This window comes from Rhinopithecus roxellana, chromosome 9 (genome assembly GCF_007565055.1).
Source record: "Rhinopithecus roxellana isolate Shanxi Qingling chromosome 9, ASM756505v1, whole genome shotgun sequence".
Taxonomy (NCBI): domain Eukaryota; kingdom Metazoa; phylum Chordata; class Mammalia; order Primates; family Cercopithecidae; genus Rhinopithecus; species Rhinopithecus roxellana.
The window spans coordinates 33,987,959-34,009,436 of record NC_044557.1 but is presented as its reverse complement, the minus strand read 5'-3'; the positions used below and the strand labels follow the sequence as shown (position 1 = coordinate 34,009,436).

Sequence of the window (21,478 nt, the reverse complement as noted above, 5' to 3'; positions counted from 1 at the left end):
CAGCTACTCAGAAGGCTGAGGCAGGAAAATCATTTGAACCCGGAAGTTGGAGGTTGCAGTGAACCGAGATCCTGCCACTGCACTCCAGCCTGGGCGACAGAATGAGACTGCATCTCAAAGAAAAAAAAAAAAAGAATCAGCATCACTGAGTTTTCTTCTTGCCTCAGTCTCCACTATGACTCTGCTTAGCACTGTTTAGTGATTCTGTCACTAAAGTGTTAACATTTTCTTCATCATGAATGTTTTGCATTAATATTAATTTTTTAAAAGGGTGCATTAAACTAGCCTTCACATCAAAATTATTAACTTTTTTGGCATCCTCTGAAATCTCACTCTGAGTCCCTCTCTGGCCTCACCCTGTCCTCAGCCCTGGGAAGGTGACTGCCTCTTCCACAGCAATCCATCAGCATTTGAATGTAGTCCTCTCAGAATGTCCTTGAGAATGAGGCAAGTTCACTCAAGGAGGCTCTGAGGCAACTGGAGACAGAAGATTTTAGTGAAAATGACAAGGTGGTGAAGTTGGTCACAACACAACAGGGTTCCTGGCTGCAGAGTGGAACGGACAGGGAGCAGATGGCTGCAAGAGGGATTTGTGTCCATGCTTTTGTTGTGGATAATAGAATTCTAGAAGAAAGTGTGAGCCTAGGTGGGCAGGTAGCGGGAAGGAAAGGTATAGAAAAGGAAGCCCAGATTTTTTAGTGAGGAAATGACTAGGGTTCTGATTGGAATACGATTGACTGGTAATGGGGCATAGGCCATGGGATGAGTCGGTGATGCTTTATGGCAGATGGTTTGGCAGTGGAATACACAGATGCTTTAACGTACTGACACTCATGTCACTCTCCTAGATTGTGGGCAATGAAGCCCTTTAGATAATTCATGACTTTTTTCATTTATGCTAGTCCTCTTTTTGTACATGTTCTTTTATATAGACCAATTGAAGCTGGGTTTTTTCATGATTCATGAGTGCAAAGTATGCCTTTGTCCACGAGAGGGCCCCCTAATACCGGATGATGTATCGTTTGTTCCATGACTAGGTCATTACCTAGAGATGAGTACACTTGTCATTGATTGGAGATGTGTCAGCAGTTAGGTATTGTCCCATGTACTTTGGTGCCTTTTCAAATTTCCTACGGGTGCTAGACCCTGAAGTTAGTTAAGACTTTTTATTGCTTACCCTCTATTCATAAAGTTGATAAACCTAAAAGATTTCAGCAGAACTTTTTTTTAAATGAGGAATTGGTGACTAAGTTTTTCTTGAGAAGAAATTTAACATAAAATGGTAAACATTGCTGAATTTTAAAAATGAGAATGTCTTTAGAATGTTTATAATCAATGCCATATTCAGTATCTACTTATGGCAGTTATTAATACCACTACAACTACATTATGAAATCCTACTAGGTACTTAGTAAACCACTAATAAAGCCAGATTTGAGCTAGTTTTCGGGCTCTGGTGAATAGTCTCTCATGACCTACCTTCTCAATATAAAAGTGTACATAATCTGTTTTTATTTCTTTTTTTTTTTTTTAATTCTCACCAACTCAGGTCATATGAGAGGTTCCCTGCTTACCCTACAGAGATTAGTTCAACTATTTCCCAATGATACTTCCTTAAAAAATGACCTTGGCGTGGGATACCTCTTGATAGGCGATAATGACAATGCAAAGAAAGTTTACGAAGAGGTAAGCATCAATCTTGTATTAACTACATCAAATTAAGTTCTAAGGCTATTTGCAAATTACATTTATTATACCCAGTCTATCTTTATTTTAAATTAAGTTAAAAAGCATGTAAGTATTACTATAGTTAACATATTCTAAACTATGTTTTAACAGTGCTTTTTTTTCCTAGATCAGAAGATTTTTAAGTCTCAGTTAACACTTAGTAGATTAAAGCCTTCAAATTATAATCGTGATGCTTTTAAAACTTCATATTTATCTTTCCATACATAGTCTTTCTAAAATTGTTCTTTATGACAGGGAGAATTTAAGTTCCTGTGGATGTTACACACACACACACACACACATATTCTTTTCTTTTTTTTTTTTTTTTTTTTTTTTTTTGGCAGAAGTATGGTCTAGAGAGAGGCTATGGAACAGGGGCCTTTCAAGCATGTGACATAAATTACTCACTTTTCAGCAGGGCATTGACTCTTCAAATCCTCTGGCAAAGATGCCTTTCAAAGGATTTCTACTTTATAACAGATGTTGATGGATAACCTCTAAGTCACAAGTAACTAAAAATCTAGAGAAATGTGACTCCTTTAGGCAGTGGAGGAATTCCTTTGGTACATAATGAACAGGATGCCCAATGAATTTTGAAGATGGAGAAAGTTAATGCCTCTGTAAAAGAAAGAGGAACATGTTTACTTGTTATTCTTTAATTCAGGCCCTTTGATCAATGGTTTTCAAGCTGGTGAAGTCTACATCAAGATGTTACCACTCAGTGATAGTCAATATGATTTCTGCTACAGTTATGTTTTGTTTTTGTTTTTGACATGAGGTCTCACTCTGTTGCCCAGGCTGGAGTGTCATGACATGATCATAGCTCACCACAGCATCCACATCCTGGACTCAAGCAATCCTCCTGCTTCAGCCTCTTAAGTAGCTGGGACTACGGGCACATGCCACCATGCCCAGCTAAATTTTAAAAAATTCTTTAGTAATGGTGAGGTCTCCCTATGTTACCCAGGCTGGACTCAAATTCCTGGCCACAAGTGATCCTCCTGCTTCAGGCCTCCCAAATAGCTGGGATTACAGGAACAAGTCATCTCACCCTACTCCTTTTACAATATTTTTTAAATGCCATCAAGAACAGCAATTTCATACTCTGGCAGGGACTGGGTCTATTCTTAAAGCGGTACTTTCCTCTGTGTATTGCTATTATTGTGTAATGAAAATCGTTGAATTTTGGAGCAATTATCTTTTTACCTTTCTCATAATTTTTATATTTTCTGAGAGAGCCGAAATAAGACCTTTGCTTTTTATAACATCACTAATAGCTACACAAGGGGGATTGAACCTTTAATGTTGACAATGTGTGCCATTTATTAAAGACCTATTCCAGGTCATACATTAATTCCATGTGGAACATTGCATTTGTTAATGGCCAACACTTAACACTCAACGCCCTGTCTTACAGAGTATGGTTAAGAGAAGCGTCATATACCTCAGTGAATCAGGACCTGTGAATGTAAGAATTGTGAAGCTATAACAAACACATCCATTATTTTGTCACTGTCAGAGGCAACAAAAATGGAACTGGTAGAATTCCTTCCTTCCTTGCTTGCTTCTTTCCTTCCTTCCTTCCTTGCTTCTTTCCTTCCTTCCTTCCTTGCTTCTTTCCTTCCTTCCTTCCTTCCTTCCTTCCTTCTTTCCTTCCTACCTTCCTCTCTCTCTCCCTCCCTCTCTTCTTTCTTTCCTTCCTTCTTTCCTTCTTTCTTCCCTCCTTCCCTTCCTCCTCATTCCCTTCCTTCCTTGTAGAATTCTTCCCTATTTTATTTCTTCTGTTCCTCTACCCCTCCTTCTCTCACTTCCTACCTTCCTGCATTCCTTTCTCCCTCTTTCTTTCCATCTAAAAAACATTCTCAAGTGTTGACTGGGTGCAAGCACGTTTGAGGTTAGGGCAGGATCTGACAGCATACTGGTTTCTCTAACACACTGTGGATTTGTCCTTTCTCACCTTTTTAAAACCTTCCTTCAGGATATTCATCCCTTTACCTGATACTAAGTCTCAGATATGTGAAACATTTTACTTCATCCCGAAAAATAAAATTTACCTGCTGTTGTTTATACGTTTTATACCATAATCTCATCTGAATGTGCATAGTAGGATGCAGAAAGTCTAAAATATAACCATATTATACAAATGGGTGAGTTTTTTTTTTTTAAGCATTAATAGACTGAAAATATGTGTGGGGGTTTCCTTTTTTCCGGTCCTCTCACTTTTAAGTTAATAAGCTATATCTAATGGAGTCTCTTTCATTAGCCAAGGTTTTTCTTGATATGTTGATGTTAAAGATCATTTTTAGAAAACAGACATTTTAATTTTACATTTTTCTTCATGTTAATTTTTATTTTTGAGTACGTTCATATTTTTATTTTTCCAGTTTTTTGCTGTTTTTAGTTCAACAAAGAAACTGGCTTTAAAATGGTGTGATATCCTTTGTTCCAGTCTGTAGCTTTTTGCGGCCCCTCCTGAGATTCTCTTGCAAGTTGGCAACATTAGCAGCTGCCCAGGCACTACAGTGGGGAGTTTCATGCCACTCCTGACTCAGCCGCCACTGCTCACTTATACCCATTCACTCAGTCAACACACATCTATTAAAACCCATACACACTAGCTAGAGAAACAGTAGTTCATGAAACACACGCAGAATGTGCCCTCATGAAGTTTATAATCTGCTACCAAATCACGAATTTCTATTCATTTTAACTTCTCTTTAACTTTCAAATCCCTTCCCTTTGTAACCGAAGCACCCGTCATCTCTTGCCTGAGCAGGGACAGGTTTATCCTGTCCGGGTTTCCTCTCCCCCGACCTTCACTAACACTACAACACCACACTGATCATCTCCCTCGGCTTTAAATCTTCTGTGGTTCTCATTTCCTGTAGCAGTGGTCTTCAGACATGCTTGATGGTGGCCCTTCCAGACAAAAATGTTCAAGCAAATGCCTGAGATATGTTTATGTACTTGTATGTTATGTGTACATGTTTGTACCCACATAATATTATGTATATATATATGCACTAATATATATGTGCATTACAAAAGGTACACACCCCAAAACAATTTTTAAGATGATGTCAAATATAAAATTCTATTTAACTGCCAGAAAATCTTTTAACTCTTGCTGAAAAATTAATATTTATTATTTTATGATTATATAACTTTTTAAAATTCCAGGTATGTAGCATGCAAAGAGTTTGTCCTGGGGATAGAAATGTCAGCTATATGAGGTTGTGGTTGTTTTTGTCTGTGCTTTGTGTTTATGAATGGATGTGTGTGTTTTATAGAGAGAGAGAAAGAGAGAGACAATCTGTCTAATATTACAGTTGACCCTTGAATAACACAGGGGTTAGGGATGCTAACCTCCTGGGCAATTGAAAATCCATGTGTACATTTTGACTCCCCAAAAACTTAACTACTAATAGTCTCCTGTTGACCAGAAGCCACACGAGTAGCATAAACAGTTGATTAATGCATATTTTGTATATGTACTATATGTTATATTCTTATAATGAAGTAAGCTAGAGAAAAGAACATGTTATTTTAAAGAGCAAAAGGAAAGTAAAAGAATATAATTGGATTATTTGTAACACAAAGGATAAATGTCGGAGGGGCTGGATACCCCATCTTCCATGATGTAATTAGTATGCATAGCATGCCTGTATCAAAATATCTCGGGTACCCCATAAATACATACACCTACTATGTGCCTACAAAAATTAAAAACTTTAAAAAAGAAACTTTAAAAACCATAAGGAAGAGAAAATATATTTGCTATTCATTAAGAGGAAGTGGATGATTAAAGTTTGCATCCTCACTGTTTTCACGTTAACTAGGCCAAGGAAGAGGAGGAGGATGCGGGGGAGTTGGTCTTGTCTCAGGGGCAGCAGAGGCAGAAGATAATCCATGCAGTTCAAACCCATATTGTTCAAAGGGCAACTGTAGCCTCAATCTGGGTTTTTTAGAAATCTCATAAAACCACTTGTCATTTTCTGAGGGCTTGTTGATTACTAAATAATACAACCTGCATGACCATTACACATCTGCGTGTAAACTGCAGTAAGCATGGTACCTAAGCACAAAGAAGCAAGCAGGGAGAGCAGCGCTGGCAGCTGCCCTGGGGCCTGAGCCCCCACCCTCACCTCCTGACCGTGTTTGTACTGAATGGGACACATGGCTGTCCACCGTGCAGATCACAGGAGAGCCACAGAGCTTGTTTCACCCTATTTGAGAGACAGATACAAGTAGAAGTGTATGTAATTTTTTTCTACTCCCCAGGACATTGCCTTGCACTTGATACTAAACAGGACCCTTTGTGATTTAATTTGACTTCTGCCTTTTCTCCAATCTCTTCTCCTATCACCTTTTGTTCATAATTTAACAACATTCCCTTTTGCTCTTCCTGGCCCGCTATCCCTTTCTACTCACTTTCTGCTATATCTTGAATGCCTTCTCCTCCACCATCCTGCACTTCCTGTTCCTGGTGAACTCCAATTTATCCTTAAATACCTTTCAGACCTTGGCCCCAGCCACACTCACCCTAGAGTGAGCCAGGTGCCCCTCTTGTATAACCCCTGCATGCTTCATGCCTATCTATAGCTACACTTACCATCTTGCATTGTCTACTTCTAAATCTGTCTCCCTCACTTGAGTGACAGCCCCCTGAGAAAAGAGAGTGTATCTCATTTATCTTTGTATGCCCAGGGCCTGGAAGAGTTCTGTGTGTTCTAAGATGTCTAGTAAATCAATAAATTTGTTAATTACTTGAGATAATGGCTGTGTGCCTGCAGTAGGCAGAAATGTCATCTGTGTAGCTGTAATAATTATAATAATCCCTCCATGGTTATGCTGGTAGAATCATCATCTGTGTCAATTTAGTTCAATTCCAGAGGTATTTATTGAACTCCTGCTCAATGTCTAGCTTGGGGACAGTGCTGTGGAAGCTGCAAAGAAGCAGGGTCTGGGCTTTAGGAGGTCTAGTTAGGGAGGAAAGCCCAGCATGTACTCATCTGAGCATTTAGTACAGGTTTCTCGAGCACTTGAATGCTATGCTATGCATAGCGGGCAGTGGGGATGAGCAATGAGCAAAACAGACAAAATCCCTGTAGAGCTTGCATCTTAGCAGGAGAAATAAAAATATACTAGGTCAGATGGTGGTAAGTGCTATGAAGAAAAGTAAGTCAAGGTAAAGAAGTTGGAGAGTGACTAGGGATGGAGGGGGTTCTGTTTTAGTAATGAGGGTGATGGTCAGGGGTAGGCTTCACTGAGGTAAGGGAGCTTGCCATGGGGATGTCTGGCAGAAGAGCCTGAGCCAGAGGGATACTGTGAATGCAAAGGCCCTGAGGCAGGGATGTCTTTGACTTGCTGTGGAGCAGCAAGAAGTCCAACATGCCTCAGAGGCTTGCCTGGGAGGGGCAGGGACAGGTGAGGAGACCAGAGCAATGGAGAGGCCCAGCCAAGGGAGGCTTTGGGGTGGTTCCAGGAACTCAATCTTGCACTCACTCTGAGTGTAATGCAGCAGAGGAGGGTTGAGATCTGACCTAGGATTTAGCAAGCAGGGGCAGGGCCAGGGGTGCAGAGGATCTGCAGTGAGGAGGCTCCTGTAAGAAGATATAGAGAGATGATGAGACACCTCTCTTGGGTCAGCGTAGCAGCGGTGAAGGAAGTGACACACGGTATGTTTCTGAATATATTTTGAAGGTAGTGTTGACCAGATTTGCTAATTGATGAGGTACAGGACCAGATGCAAGCTGAAAATGCTACAGCATCTGCAGTGTGTGTTGTGTGGGCCCCCCGAGGGCCTGGTGTCCCCTGTGTGCACACTTGTTCCTTCTTTGTAACCCCATTGTAGCCCTACTGTGGCTGTGACTTCCCTTTTTCTACTCAGGCTCAAGGATGGGGAGAAGAGATGGGAGATGCATCTTTCCCTACCTGCACCAACTCAAACCTTCTCCATCCTTCTCTTTTGTTCCATAAATTACTTTGTCTAAGTAGCTTCACAAGTTGAGTGTTGTTCTGGTCTCTCACTATTAATATTTAATTTGGAGGTACTTTGCATAATTTATCTTTAAATCATAATGAACACATATAATAATAAACAATGATGTGATTAATATGAAATATTTACCTGGGTTTTATCACAGAATATTGGATTTGCTCACCACTTTATCTTCAGGGCTTAAAATGGCCTGGGCACTCAAGAAGTTTTCTGTTGAATGAATGGATTGTGATGTATTACAAACGCAAATCTAAATTTTCTCTTAATTAAGGCAATGTATAAAGCTTGTATATGAAGTGATGTCTAATAACCATTCAGAATTGTCTTCAAGTATAGCAAATTTAAAGCCATTTTCCCTTGATCACTAAAAAATACTGAAGTCATATCAATTGAGAGATATTTTGCTGATTTGCATTGTTACAGTGATGCTTTAACGGTTATTGCCTTTTCATTCATTTCTTCATTCTTGAAGAACCATTGTGTAAACGTGAAAAGCATATTGAGTTGAGGGGAAAAGGAGCCATTTCAGCTTAATGATATTGCCATGAGACAAAGTACTACGGTGTTTTCAGCTGTAACATCATAATCTAATCCAAGTACAACAAAGCTAGTTAAAACTGGTTTTGACAGTCATTTGTAGAATTTTTTAAGCCATCACCTATGTTTTCTTTGAGTTATGTTCTGTGTTTTCTTTGAGTTTAGGTGCTGAGTGTGACACCTAATGATGGCTTTGCTAAAGTCCATTATGGCTTCATCCTGAAGGCACAGAACAAGATTGCTGAGAGCATCCCATATTTAAAGGTAATGCTCACTGTTTCCCCTCTCCTTTCATCTTTTGAGTCCTTAAAGTTATTGGAACACACGTTCTTGTTCCTCGTGGATTGATTGCATGCACTGCCGAGTATTTTTATCCTCAGGATGTCCACCCTCAGACCACGACATTCATAGGCAGCACGGGCCTCCACTGTAACCAACAGTGTCAGATGTCAGAATACCAACCACGTGAGCAGAGATAATTTAGAAAACATTTTATTTAAACATGTATAAAACTGAAGTTGTTATTAGTTTTTAAATAAATGGCAAAGGAGGACAAAATTGGTGATGCTTTCAATATTTTTAAATACAGACAATGGGCTGGGTGCAATGGCTCATGCCGGTAATCCCAGCACTTTGGGTGGCCAAGGTGGGTGAGTCACCTGAGGTAAGGAGTTCGAGACCAGCCTTGCCAACATGGTGAATCCCCGTCTCTACTAAAAATACAAAAATGAGCCTGGTGTGGTGGTATGCACCTGTAATCCCAGCTACTCGAAAGGCTGAGGAATGAGAATCACTTGAACCCAGGAGACAGAGGCTGCACTCCAGCCTGGGCAACAGAGTGAAACTGTGTCTCAAAAAAAAAAAAATATATATATATATATACATATATATATATACACACACACACAGACAATGCATTATATGTTCCTTTTACAAGTTATATATTTACTGTACTCAGAATAGTACTCTTAGCTACCCACACAAAATGAGGTAACAAATACTGGCTGAAAATGTCATTGCTCAAAATATTCAAATTAAAATATGCTTTTTTTCTCATATCTAATTAAATCCTCATCAATTCAGCAGAATCACAGGTGGTCTATCCCAGGGCTGCCCAAAAGAATTTTCTGCTGTGGGCCAGTTGCAGTGGCTCCCACCTGTAAACCCAACATTTTTGGAGGCCAAGGTGGGAGAATCACTTGAGAACAAGAGTTTAAGACCAGCCTAGACAACATAGTGAGATCCCATCTCTACAGAAAATTCTAAAAATTAGCTGGATGTGGTGGCACGTGCCTGTGGTTCCAGCTACTCAGGCCCAGGAGGTCAAAGCTGCGTTGAGCTGTGAATATGTTACAGTCTTCCAGCATGGGCAACAGAGTGAGACCCTGTCTCTAAAAGGAAAAAAATTTTCTACTGTGATGGAAATGTTTTTCATCTGTGTTCTCCAGTATGATGGCCACTGGCCACATGTAGCCATCAAGCACCTGAAATGTGGCTACTGGGACTGAGGCAGTAAATTTTTCATTTTCTTTTATTTTAGCAGTAATGTGTGGCTAGCAGCTACCATATTGGGCATAGCTGATGAGAGAGATGTAGGCTTTTTTTTAAAGTAGCAATATATTCCACTTTTATGATCTCTTTCTTTCACATGACTTAAATCAGAGATCCCAAATAGTAACCCACTGATTGCAAATAGCTTGCATGTTTTATTTGGCTGGCATAGTTCTATTAAAAACCATTTTAATTGCTTGCCTTATTTGAGAATCTGAGCATGTTTATATAATTATGCAGACTTCTACTTTCTCTTGAAACATCATATCTGGCCCACTTCCCTGCACACAGACAAGCAGTGTTTCCCCCTTGGGAAGGGGCTGTCCCTGGACCCCTGTCAGCACTTCACATTTCCTGCCAGGGCCCTGTGGGCATGTGGGTTTCTGTGATTTAAAGTGTCTCGTTACATTTCCTTTGACATAGGATGGCTTACTGCTACTCTGCCTGCTTCAGAGATGGGGAAAGCAAGAGCTGGGCTGGTCAGTTATCAAGCAAGGACACTTGAATGTTGGTCAATTAGAAGCCCTCGCCGTAGCTCCCTTCCTGTCCTGAGTGATGCTTTTCCCATTCTGTCATGCAGCTTGCTCATTTCCAACATTATGTAAATGCAATTTCTTCCTAGTGAAAGAATAAGCTTCTTGTGAAGAGGCCTCAAGGATGCAGATTTTTATAAAGAAGTCCTTGACATTTAGATATTCTTAACTTTTGTCCTTCGGCTTTTCTAAACTCATTCTATTGCTTTAATATCTTTTCTCTTTGCGGGGAAGGGAATGGAGTTTATCAATCTCAATTTCAGTCCTTGTGTGAGAAATCAGAGAATTAGAAATGTTTTAGAATAGGGATTTGTTTAATAAAAACTACATTTTTAAAGATTCAAATTGGCTTTAATTCTCCTGTATGTTTTGTAAAAAAAAAAAAAAAAAAAAAAAAAAAGGTAAGGACACATTTGTTTTAAATGGAAATAAATAATACTTGGAGATGGACTGCCATCACTTCAAACATGAGCAGTTAAACATTTTGGTTTAGGAATAAAATGCCTCTAGATGACATATGGTCAGATTTGGAGAGCAAAATAAATGTAAGAGCTATCCAGCCAGAGAAATTCTTTGAAATATTGAAACATGATTGCTCCCACACAGAAGGTACACAAAGTATCATACTAATTTTGTGGGCCATTCCACTGTGAATTAATGATGAATGCATTGTTAAATTTAGCTTTATGACCTCCTTTTGTTTTGGCATTGCAAATGTTGATCAGTAACCTCATTCCCAAATTTTAATACAGAGATATATTTTTCTGGTTTTTAGATTTTCTTATAATGTGCCATAAGAAAAGCTACGTAAATCAATTAATGGAATCTGGTATTTAATTATTTTACCCATGCTAACACTATCCTTTCTACAGGAAGGAATAGAATCCGGAGATCCTGGCACTGATGATGGGAGATTTTATTTCCACCTGGGGGATGCCATGCAGAGGGTTGGGAACAAAGAGGTAATGGGTGTGTGAGTTTCTGATTCCCTCTAACAGAGGAGTTGGGAGAATAGTTATTTCTAGGAAAAGTTAGAATTCAAAAAATATTTTGAGTGTGAACTTTTGAAAGCAGTGATGTAAACTGTTTAGTTACTTAAACTATCTTTGGAACAACCCAACAACTCCAGCTTAACCCTTTAAATAAGTTTTAGGATTTGGCTTTTATAGTTTATTTCAAGAAATCAGCTAAGTAATCACAAAAGCAATCTCTAAGTTGGTACATGTCTGTGTATGTTTTTGTCTGCGTGTATCTGTGTGTGTGTGTCTGTGTGTGTACAGAGGGATAGAAATTGCCTTGGAAAAGTATTTTTTAAATTTTGAAATGAAGAGATGTCACTGAAATAATTTAAATTTTTAGAAATATTTTAACAGTTTGCCTAGATTCATTTTCATTTTATTTTGGAATTTTTAAAATAAGTTCTTTTTAGAATGAGGTCTTTATCAGCTGATTCCTAAGCACACAGATCCTAATGGTTAGTTGTGTAACTTATCCTCTGAAATATTTAATACCAAGTATAAGATGAACATTGTGGTGACAGTAATGATAGGGATTGACACAAAAACTGTAGTAGCTAAACAAGTTCCATGTGTTCTTTGTAATGGTTCTCTTTTTCTGTGTACAGTGTCTACCTCTATAAACATAACACTGTCTCATTAATCATGATGTCATGCACTGTAAATTTCAAAACTCTGTCACAGTCTACCATGATTTATGATTTATGCAGCCCTATTGGATAGCAAAGCCCTCCTTTCTTGTCTTGCTCCATTGCAGGGGTAAGAGCTGGGCTCTCCTTAGAGTCAGTGGATAAAAGGGTAAAGTGAGACACTGAATCTTTGTAACCATTGCATTCCATGTATGTAATAAAGTGACATCTAAGGATAATACAGCTTCAGGTTTCTAAAATTAATAAGAACATGGAATCATCTGGGGAACTGAGGGTTCAGAGAAGTGAAGGGGTTTGTGATAAGCTAATTGTCTGCTAGGAACATGAACCAATTTCGGGGTGCTAGAAGTTCAGACAATTGACACTTTTTTTTTCTTTATTATTATTATTATTATTATTATTATACTTTAAGTTCTAGGGTACATGTGCATAATGTGCAGGTTTGTTACATATGTATACTTGTGCCATGTTGGTGTGCTGCACCCAACACTTTTTAATTTATACATTTCTATTTATCTGTACCTTTCCCCCTCTAACCTACCAGTCAACTGAAATAGAATGAGATATTAGAATTAAAGAGAAAGAAGGGAGAAGAAATTGCTGATTAGTAATCATTTTTGCATCCCATTTTTCTTTTAGACATAATGGCTCACAACTCCTTTGAATGAGAGGGACAAGAAAGATTTTGCTACAACATCTAACACTGGATAAATGTTCATATCTGACTACTGTAAATGTAATTGTCACTAATTAATTTATCTTTGAACATTTCAGAGTCCACGGCAAAGACAGATAAAAGAAGCCTATGATTTATCTCACATCTTAGATGAAAACAGCCCTTACTTCAAGGGCAAAGAGTTCACTACTACACACTTGTTAAGGGCTTGGGATTTGAACATATGGGACTGTTCTACCAGCTTAATTATCATGAATATGCAAAGAACAGCACAGTTCTTGAACTTAAAAAGTTCAGAAGGATTTGTTCTTACAGGAGAACAGAAACAAACCTGTAGAAACTCCATGTTAGTATATTCCCAATATTAGGTGTTGAGTCTGGCTTGGCTGTCATGCTCTGAGTTTGCATATCAGGAAGTAAACACTTTTCACTTTTTATGCCTAGAGCACTGCTCCAACTCTAAAAGAGAATGGATCCACAAAAAGCAAAGCCACAGCCTCTGTGCTGCAGAGACTGGCCAGAAAATGGGTTTTGAGGAAAATTTTTCTAACTGGTCCATTTAGTATGGGTCAGGAAGAGGGGGGACAAACCATGAGAGTCTTGCAGCAATTCAGATAGCAGTTCTCGGTATTCCCATAACTTCCAAATCCACATTCTAGCTAGATTTAGTCTCCTTCTCCAAGTCCCCATTCTCACGTCTACTGCCTGCTTAGTGTCCCACATGATGGCACACAGACAACTTACTTGTCTTTCTCTAAATCGTTTTTCCTCCTAGGTTCCTTCTTTCATTCAGTGATATTCCCACCTTTCTAGGATCAAGATTTGAGTGAGCTTGAGCTCCTCCCTCTCCTCCTCACTCCAGTCTAGTCAGGGCCAGCTGTGGAGATCTGGCTTTCTCACGTTTTTGGCATCCCCCTCACCCTCCCTCTTGCTCAGTCAGTGCCAACTCCAGTCTTTGTCACCTGCCTCCTCAATGATAGCTGTAAGAACCTGGATGTTGTTTCTTGCTTTGGTCTCAGTTTCTTTCAAACCACCCTATGCTCAAAAAGCCTGCTATGCACAATAACATAAAGTTCTGTGTGCACAGGATGGCATTTACAATCCTTAGGCAAGTTGCAGCCAGCTCTTCTCACTGGAAGTGTGTCCACCGGAAGTGTGTCTGTTAGGCCCCATTGGACAGGGGGTTCCAGGCAGAACATAACCCAGCTGAGGACACTTAAGACAGTCCATTCCACAGATGTGGCCTGGACTTTTCTGGGTTCCAGTCATCTGACATACTTTCTCTCTCTCTCTCTGTCTCTGTCTCTCTCTCTCTCATGTGTGTGTGTGTGTGTGTGTGTGTGTGCACATACATGTGCATAAAAACCATACATAGCAATGATTGGAAGAAAGTAGAGACAACATTGATATAAAACACATTTAACTTCTTAAATGTGACCCAGGGGCTCTTACTGCCCCTGTGTCCCAGGGCCTCCCACTGTCTATTTTAATATTCCTAATTACATATGCAAAATTGCTGATTAGACAGGAAATAGTAGAGAAATTTTCAAAGGATTCTAACTTGATCTTTGATTTTATCACAGTTTTTATTGTAAAGTGGTTTAGATGTTTTTTTCAAAAGCAATCTAGCTGAATCCATTGGCTCCCCTGTGTCACATATGATTAAAGGTGATTTTTAAAAATTTCTGGTATATCACTTTCACAATTTTGTTTCTCCTAAAATTCAAATGACAGGAGAGTGAAAAATTAAAGAGTCCTACTTGATGCAGGATTACTTACTTTGAGTGTCAGAAAAGACCTTATAGATAGTTTAAACATGCTATTGTAAATCAAGTAACTTGCCTAGACATCTAGCATGTTGAGTGCTAATTAAAGGACAAGACTAAAATCTAAGACTTCCAACTCTTGAACTACAGCTATAATGTTTGCTGTTTTTATTTTTCTACAGTAACTTTTTTTCTCACTATTCTAGCAATACACTTAATCCTTAAAATGAATTGTAATGACTCAAAAATGGACTGTCAGATTTTTGAAAAACTAATCTGTTGTCCTTAATATTATTGTTCACTTTTGCTCTGAAAAGCATAGGAAATAAAATCCTAAATTTAAATCGGACAAAAATAACCACAATAGTCAAATTAATTTCAAAGATACATGCTATTTTTTTTTAAAATTACATAACAATTAATCATTTTAACTTTCTGGTTTTTAAAGGAATTCTGGCTACAACTTATATGTACTGTAAGGAAAATATTTAAGAATGATTTGTATATGCATTCTTAATTTCAGATATTAATAAAAAAGACAACTAAATAAGAAAATCATTTTTCATAGTGTTTGCTAAATGATATAAATAGGAGGAGAGTAGAATAAGTTGCCAAGAGCCCCAGATGCTAATTCAAACGATTTAGCCTTTGTAAACCTGTTTCAACATTTGTAAAATGGAGATATTTGGGGTTATTGGAAAAATCGAATGAGATAACACATTCAAAGAAAGTAGTCAATGTAAAGTGTTACTGAAAATATGAGGTGGTATTGCTATCCCCCTTCATTCTCCTAATGAGGGAAAATTTGAAAATTTAACATTTTTTACATTTAAAGTGTAACTGGTGATTTACAAAGAAGATGCTCAAATTACTATGAAATGCTTATTTTTATTTATCAAAAATGCATTTGAATTATCTCTGTAAAAGTAATCATTAGATCAAGTTTGCAATAGTGGAGGGGATAATATTAAGTGCACCATTAGAAAGCTTTCCATTCCAAATCAATGGAGCGTGCTTGGTGCAGGAACTGGGCAGGGCTCCTTGGGGAGCATATGGTGAGGGCATCATTTGAAGGAGCCATAAAGAGTGTCATACTCCATAGCCAGCTGTCCCTGAAAAGGTTAGTCTTGGAGGCAAGTAGTATCATGTTGCAGCTAGCCTAAAGCCACATATGTTATCCCTTATGGCAGAAAAAATATATATTATGAACAGAAATTTCCTCTTTAAAAATCTAAAATGGGCTATCACTATATTTATTGCCCACTCAGAATAATTTTTCCCTTCTGTCTACTTAGTTTAATGGAGGGTTTGCACTCTGATGCCTTGGGGTGACCTTCTTAAATGTGGACGTGGAAAGAACATGTGAAATGAAGCTGCTCTTTATTTTAGCATTCTGATTCAGTAAATGCAAGTATCTTTGAAGAAATTATTAAAATCATAATCTTTTTCTAAAGGAAACATAAAATAGAAAAGACCCATTGGTATCTTCTTTATGCATTCAACAAATAAGTGCTAGACTCCCTGCTGGACACTAAGGGAGACCAAAATGTGTAGGGCATGAATCCACTATCCAGAGAGACTGCAGCCTAAGGGGAAAAAGAAGATGTACATGTTTATTATACAAATAGGTCATAATCAGAAACCCAGTGAAAAAGCAATATTTTCACCAGAGTTCAACAGACTTGGGTACCTAGCAGCAAGCTCTTTATTTAAATGTGTCATAGTAATACCTTATTTTTAATGTCTTCAATTTTAAAATTAATGCTCTGTTGAAGGAACAGTTTGGAGCACACTCTTTCTGTTCCTTCAGGCATATAAGTGGTATGAGCTTGGGCACAAGAGAGGACACTTTGCATCTGTCTGGCAACGCTCACTCTACAATGTGAATGGACTGAAAGCACAGCCTTGGTGGACCCCAAAAGAAACGGGCTACACAGAGTTAGTAAAGGTGAGTGTAACTTAGACATCATCCTCACCAGATCTTTGTCTATTTCCTACTCAAAATCAGAAAATGTTTATCATAAAAAGGAATGCCAGGGAAGAGATGGATTTTATTTCTAGTGACACTTGCAAAATATAATGAAAAAAGAATTGTCATCTCATTAAGCAAAAGTTTCATTTAGATGATGAAGGGAATTCGTGCGGAACTTAACAGTTCTCAACTTTTTTGGCCTTAGGACCCTCTTAAACTCTTAAAAATTATTGACTACCCCAAGGAATGTGGTTTACATCTACCAATAGAATCATTAGACATGAAAAGTGAAAGAAAATTGTATATATATTTATGAATTATTTAAAAATAATAACCTCATAACATGCCAGTATAAATAACTTTTAAAAAAATAATTATATTTTCAAAACAGAAATTGTAGTGAGAAGATTGGAATTGTTTTGTGTTTTTACAAATCTTTTTGGAGTCTGGATTAATAGACAACAGGAGAATCCTCACATGTACTTCACACATGTACCTGTTAGAGCTGTGATATCCTACCTCATGTAGCTTCTGGAAAACTCTACTGTGTGCCCAGAAAAGAATGAAAAGAGCACATAATATCTTTGTATTATTAAGAGAGTAGTTTTGATCTTGCAGACCCCTTCAAAGGGTCTAGGGAATTCTCAGATGTCCTTGGACCACACTTTGAGACCCACTGGCCCTGTGGCTATGGAGAGAAAATGCAGTTATAAATATTTTAAGAAAATGCTGTGGCAGAAAATGCTGTGGCATTTGGAGAAACTAAGTGATTCTAAATAGCTATAAAAATAACTGGAAGGTTTTATATTAGTAGGTTAAACCTGAACTTTAACACTCTCTACTTGGTGCCTTTGGTAGGGGCTGGTCAGAAGTTTACTTTTGCTTTGGTAAGCCCCTTCCTCTTAGACACAGTCATAAAATGGGACTCACAGTTAATTAACTCATAGTTTCAATCATGTTGTTTTTTACTCAGAATGTAAAAACTTCATGTATCTTACAGGTTAGATGGCTTCAGGGTTTTGACCTCGGACTCTAATTGCTATTTGTACATGGTTTATTTAAGAAAATATATTCTGATGTTCAAACAATCAATTTTACACATGCAAGAAGCAGGGATGAAGAGCAAGAGTGACAAAATATTGATAATGTTAGAATCTGGCTGATGAATATATGGAGGTTTGCCATACTGTTCTTTCTTCCTTTAGGTGGATGTTTAAATTTTTCAGACTTTTTTCCTTTAAGTAACATCTAAAATAAACTGTATCTATAAGACTTAAAAGACTTCATTGATTAATTTGGTCTACTTGGGGAAAAGAGGTTTTCATGTACTTAGATTATTTCTTACTTGACTGTGTTTATTCTGTATGTCATTATAAAAGCATACTTTATAATCCTCATAATCCAATTGTAAAGTAGGCTGTCATTGGTTAGCCTTTGAATATTTTATAGCTCAGGGAACCATGGTATGTTGACAATTAATACAGATTGATTTTTTAAAGTTCCATATCCAGATTAGAAATACCACAGGAACAATACCTTCCTTGATAGGTCGGCTACATTTAGCACTGTCGGGGGTTTTTTGTTTTGTTTTGTTTTGTTTTGTTTTGTTTTGTTTTTGTTAAATTTCACCCTCCCTCAGATTGGATCCTATCGAACTCTTCTGATTCTGCTTTACTGTCTTTTTTTCATGGTCTCTTTGTGTGTTCATTTCTCTACTGTACCTTTTGGGATCCTTTCAAGTTCAAGACATGGAAATGCAATTCAAACCTGGGTTAAACAACAAGAAATATTATTGATTGACAATAGCTGGAAGTCTAGCAGTAGGACAGACTCCAGGGCAGTATAATCAAGGGAAGATGCTCTTGACTCTGCACTTCCTCCTTGGTCAGCTTTGTACTTGTGCTGGCTGATTGCAGGATGGCTGCCAGCAGCCACTGGAAGAGAGGGGGAAAGAATGACATGGCTGAGCTACCACCCCAGCCCTAACTGGCCTTCTGGAAACCTCCTGGCAGGCCCTCTTCTATTGGTGGGAACCATGTCTCATGGGTACTCACAGTTACAAGTGAGTCTGAAACACCAGGTGGCTGGCAAAAGGCTGAGGGAGCTGGCTTCCAGGAGGAGAAAGGGTGTATCTCTCTATCATCTAAGGAACAGTAATCTTTCCTTTCAGTCTCACTGAGCCAATTTAAGTCAGATTTCCACTCTTGCTGAATTACTGGCGGGGGGCTATGAGATTATTCTTAAACCAACAGATCAACCCCTAGAGCTAGTAAATGGTTTATCTGGAAGACGGTGGATGCTCAAAGTCAGGGTTTTGTTAAGAAGAAAGAAGCATGATTGATGGTGTGAAGGCAGTCTACTATGGGCTGACATGGACCCAAACATTGTTCTTTGCTCTCTTTTCTCTTTTTCTTGCCTTTCATTTTCTAAGAAACCTTCTCCACTGGGGCTTAACTGCTGTGAAAATTCTACCAAAGCTGTGTTCCCCAAATGTACTTCTCATTCTTTCTATCCTATGTTCAGCTCTATTAAAACATTAACGTTCGGTGTGAACATTAACTCGCCACATAACCTCTTGGTTAATATCCTTTTCCAGCTTTCCAGTTTTGGTCAGTGTCTTAGTCCATTTAGGCTGCTGTAACAAAATGCCATAAACTCGGTGGCTTATAAACAATAGAAATTTACTTTGAGGAAGTCCAAGATCAAGGTGTTAGCAGATTCAGTGTCTGGTGAAGGCCTGCTTCCTGGTTTGTAGATGGTGCTTTCTTGCTGTGTCTTCACATGATAGAAAAGAGAAGGCAGCTCTCTGAAGCTTTTTTTTATAAGGACAATAATCTCACTCACCTAAATCACCTCCCAAAGGCCCCACTTCCTAACACTATCACATTAGTGGTTAGATTTCAACATATGAATTTGGGGGACACAAACATTCAGACCACAGCAATCAGTGATTCAGCTTTAGTCTGCCTTTATCTCTTACCACTGCTTTTTACCATCCTCATTCCAGCCAAAATTCTTCCAACAGACCTTCCCATATGGTAACCCTCTTTCCTGGAGGACTCCTTCTTTATGTCTTTCTGTTTTCCTTCTCTTCTGTGTCCTTCACAGCCAATTCCTTTTTATCCTTCAGATGTTACTTCTTCTGGAATATCGGTCCTTTGCATAAAGCCAAAAGCACTTTATACTTTCTTTTTAAATAACACACTATATTCTAAAGTCTCTTAGTTCTCTGAGACTGTATCTTCTAAGATGACAGGGACCATGTCTCTCATACATGATGGGTTCTCAAAAATTAGGTTCATTGTATGACCTTCTATAAACTTCCTTTTCTCTAGTTTTTTTATAGACATGTTAGAAGCCCCAGGGATATAAAAATCTTACTACTAAGCATTTCTTACATATAAGAAGTTGCAACAATTGGTATCCTTGTTTTTTCCTGAATGTGAGGAAAATTCTCCCTTACTGCACTGCACCAGGAGAGGAAGGCCTAGAGAGATAGAAAATTATCTCTAACTGTTATTTTAGGAGCAAGGGGAAAAGGTATTTGTTTTCTTGAAATTGTTACTGCTTAAGAGGGAAGGATATTTAGAATGTTCTCAGTTCCTGATGAAACCTCAAGCATTTAATTGCTTATAAAACATTGTGTAATGAGGCAGAACATCAGAATGGCAGAGGGAATGGCTTCATAAATCTACCCCTCCACAAAACCACTGAGAAAAATTGTTAAAATCCACTTCTTTAGAACTCTGTACATTAGCAATGACATACAACAATTAGAGGAATATTTCTTGAAGGAAAACTTGCTGAACCCCAATAAGAATAGCAGAGTTTGTGGGATAGGAACTTTAACTGCTCCCAACCATTCTTCCCCAGTTCCAGAGTAGGCTTGAAAACTGGCAATCTCACGACACTGGAGCAGTGAAAACCACAGCTTTCCAGGTACTAGTGGGCCCACATCACGTTTTTAGTACCTCACAAATTTCTATACCCAGAGCATTGTCACTATTTTAAACCTCTCCCTTGCTACCTAGAAAGCTGCATTCTCAGGACATTGTTGTTATTTGTCCTCACTTGTAAGAAAAGCTCTATCCCAAGGCTATTAGTCAAAACAGTTATTGGCAGGGTTTTTTTTTGTTTGTTTGTTCGTTTGTTTGTTTTTTTTAACATTACAAGTGCTCAGAGCAACTACAGGTAAGGCTACAGGCAATAGAGATTTTACAAAATTAATCCAGAAAGTCAGCAAACAAACAAATAGCAACAATGATAACAAAAAAGAACAACAACAAATTTTATGAGAGGGACCAAACTGATTTCCAGGATTGCCACATTATATTATCTAAAAACTGTCCAGTTTCAACAAAAATTATAAGACACACAAAGAAATAGGAAAGTATATACATGCACAGAAAACCATGCAGTCAATAGACACTGCCCATGAGGGGCCCTGATGCTGAACTTACTAAACAAAGGCTTCAAATCAGCTATTGCCAGTATATTTTAATAACTAAAGAGAACTATGTCTAAAGACTTAAAAGAAATTATTACAATGACATCTCACCAAATAGAGAATTCCAATGAAGAGACAGAAATTATAAAAAAAGAACCAAACAGATAATCTGGAATCATAAAGTACAATATCTTAAGTTAAAAAACTCACTGCAGGGGCTCAACACCAGATTTACACTGATGAAAGAAATCATCAACAAATTTGGAAATAGGTTCTTTAAGATTATCCATGCTGAGGAACAGAAGAAAAAGAGAATGAAGAAAACAACCTATGGAGCACCATCAAGTGTACCAGCATATGCATAATTGAATCCTCTGAAGGAGAAGAAAGAGAGGTGGCAGAAGGACTATTTGAAAAAAGAATGGCCAGAAATCTCCCAGATTAGATAAAAAAGCATCAGTCTACACATCTGAGAAGCCCAATGAATTATAAGGAAGATAAATTCAGAAACATACCTAGACACATCACAATCAAATTGTCAAAATCCAAAGATAAAATGAGATCCTTTTAAAAATTTATTTTCACTTTTATTTTATTTTTT

General features: G+C 38.1%; 1 protein-coding gene across 5 annotated transcripts in view; it reads left to right on the top strand.

Moving 5' to 3' along the window:
• Positions 1-21,478, top strand: part of ASPH (aspartate beta-hydroxylase) — a 227,846-nt gene that overhangs the window by 162,788 nt on the left and 43,580 nt on the right. For all 5 annotated transcript variants that reach the window (XM_010360355.2, XM_010360353.2, XM_030937465.1 and 2 more), the window contains 4 exons: positions 1,550-1,686; positions 8,432-8,530; positions 11,223-11,312; positions 16,269-16,406. In XM_010360355.2, the coding sequence (XP_010358657.1) occupies positions 1,550-1,686; positions 8,432-8,530; positions 11,223-11,312; positions 16,269-16,406 (464 nt within the window). The remainder of the gene's footprint in view (positions 1-1,549; positions 1,687-8,431; positions 8,531-11,222; positions 11,313-16,268; positions 16,407-21,478) is intronic.